The following is a 1,065-nucleotide window of genomic DNA, read 5'->3' on the forward strand; positions in this document are numbered from 1 at the left end:
ACACACACACACACACACACACACACACTCACACACACAAACACACACACACATGTTTTTTTAATCCTCCCCTTTTTCTACATCCCACGTCCACACATTCACCACGTGTATAACTCAACCTCTGATCACTGACCTTGTATTCCTCCTTCATGAACTGAGGTCCGAAACTAGCCATTTTATTCTTGAAAGACTTCGGGAAACAGATGAAGAGGATGTCCGAAATTGGAATCAGGTAGCGTGGGTCCACGTCTCCGGGCTTGTTCATTCCTGATGATGGAAAACGAAAGGTTAGAGAAATTGAAAAAAAATGGCAGTGATGATTAAGGAATATTTCAAGTTGGAAACATGATTTTTAAAATAACAGGATCAGACGTATTGAGACGTTACAAAGCCGCGGAGAGATATCTATCTGATAAGCATAGCTGGTTGGTAGTTCAAGATCAAAGATCAAACCAAGAGAAAATTTAGTAAAAAAATTAAAAGCCAAACACGCGTTTGGTTTTTTGAATCAGGGCATACATTTGCAATAATTCCAGGCCGAAAAATTGTTGAAACGTGTTGGAAACATAATATGGTCGCTCCTATGCACAAGGGGGCTATCCCGAAGAATGCTGTTTTGAGAAAATTGAAGTTAACGTTTTTGGATCCGTATTCAGTATCTGTAAAAGACAAGGAGAGTTTTCTCTATAATCAAACAAATATACACACCAAGAAAACCAAACTTCTCCTATAGGTAGGGCAATGCCCATTTTTCGGGTAGGTCAATATTTCTGGAAACCCCCGACACCTGGGTTAGCCCGCTTGTTCTTAAAAGCGACCATATGAGACAGTGCACGGTATAGTCATGGTACACGAGACGAAAGACTGTGACGTTGTAATTTACAGAATGCAGAATAGCATCCAGAGAGAGTTGTTGCGTATGTCGCAGTGGACAGACTGAGGGAGGTTTTTTAAAATGTATTTATATTATGGTGAACATTGCTGTCAGATCATGTGGAAAATATATTCTTTTTTGACGAGTTCAACGCACTCACACACACACACACACACACACACACACACACA

The 1,065-nt window shown here is 40.3% G+C and overlaps 1 protein-coding gene across 1 annotated transcript in view; it reads right to left on the minus strand.

Moving 5' to 3' along the window:
- LOC101855095 (sodium-coupled monocarboxylate transporter 1) overlaps positions 1 to 1,065 on the minus strand; it is a gene marked incomplete in the record, with an annotated part of 32,830 nt that overhangs the window by 720 nt on the left and 31,045 nt on the right. The window contains 1 exon segment of the mRNA XM_035969224.1: positions 134 to 267. Coding sequence (XP_035825117.1) covers positions 134 to 267 — 134 coding nt within the window.

Source organism: Aplysia californica, unplaced genomic scaffold (genome assembly GCF_000002075.1).
Source record: "Aplysia californica isolate F4 #8 unplaced genomic scaffold, AplCal3.0 scaffold00127, whole genome shotgun sequence".
NCBI classification, from domain to species: domain Eukaryota; kingdom Metazoa; phylum Mollusca; class Gastropoda; order Aplysiida; family Aplysiidae; genus Aplysia; species Aplysia californica.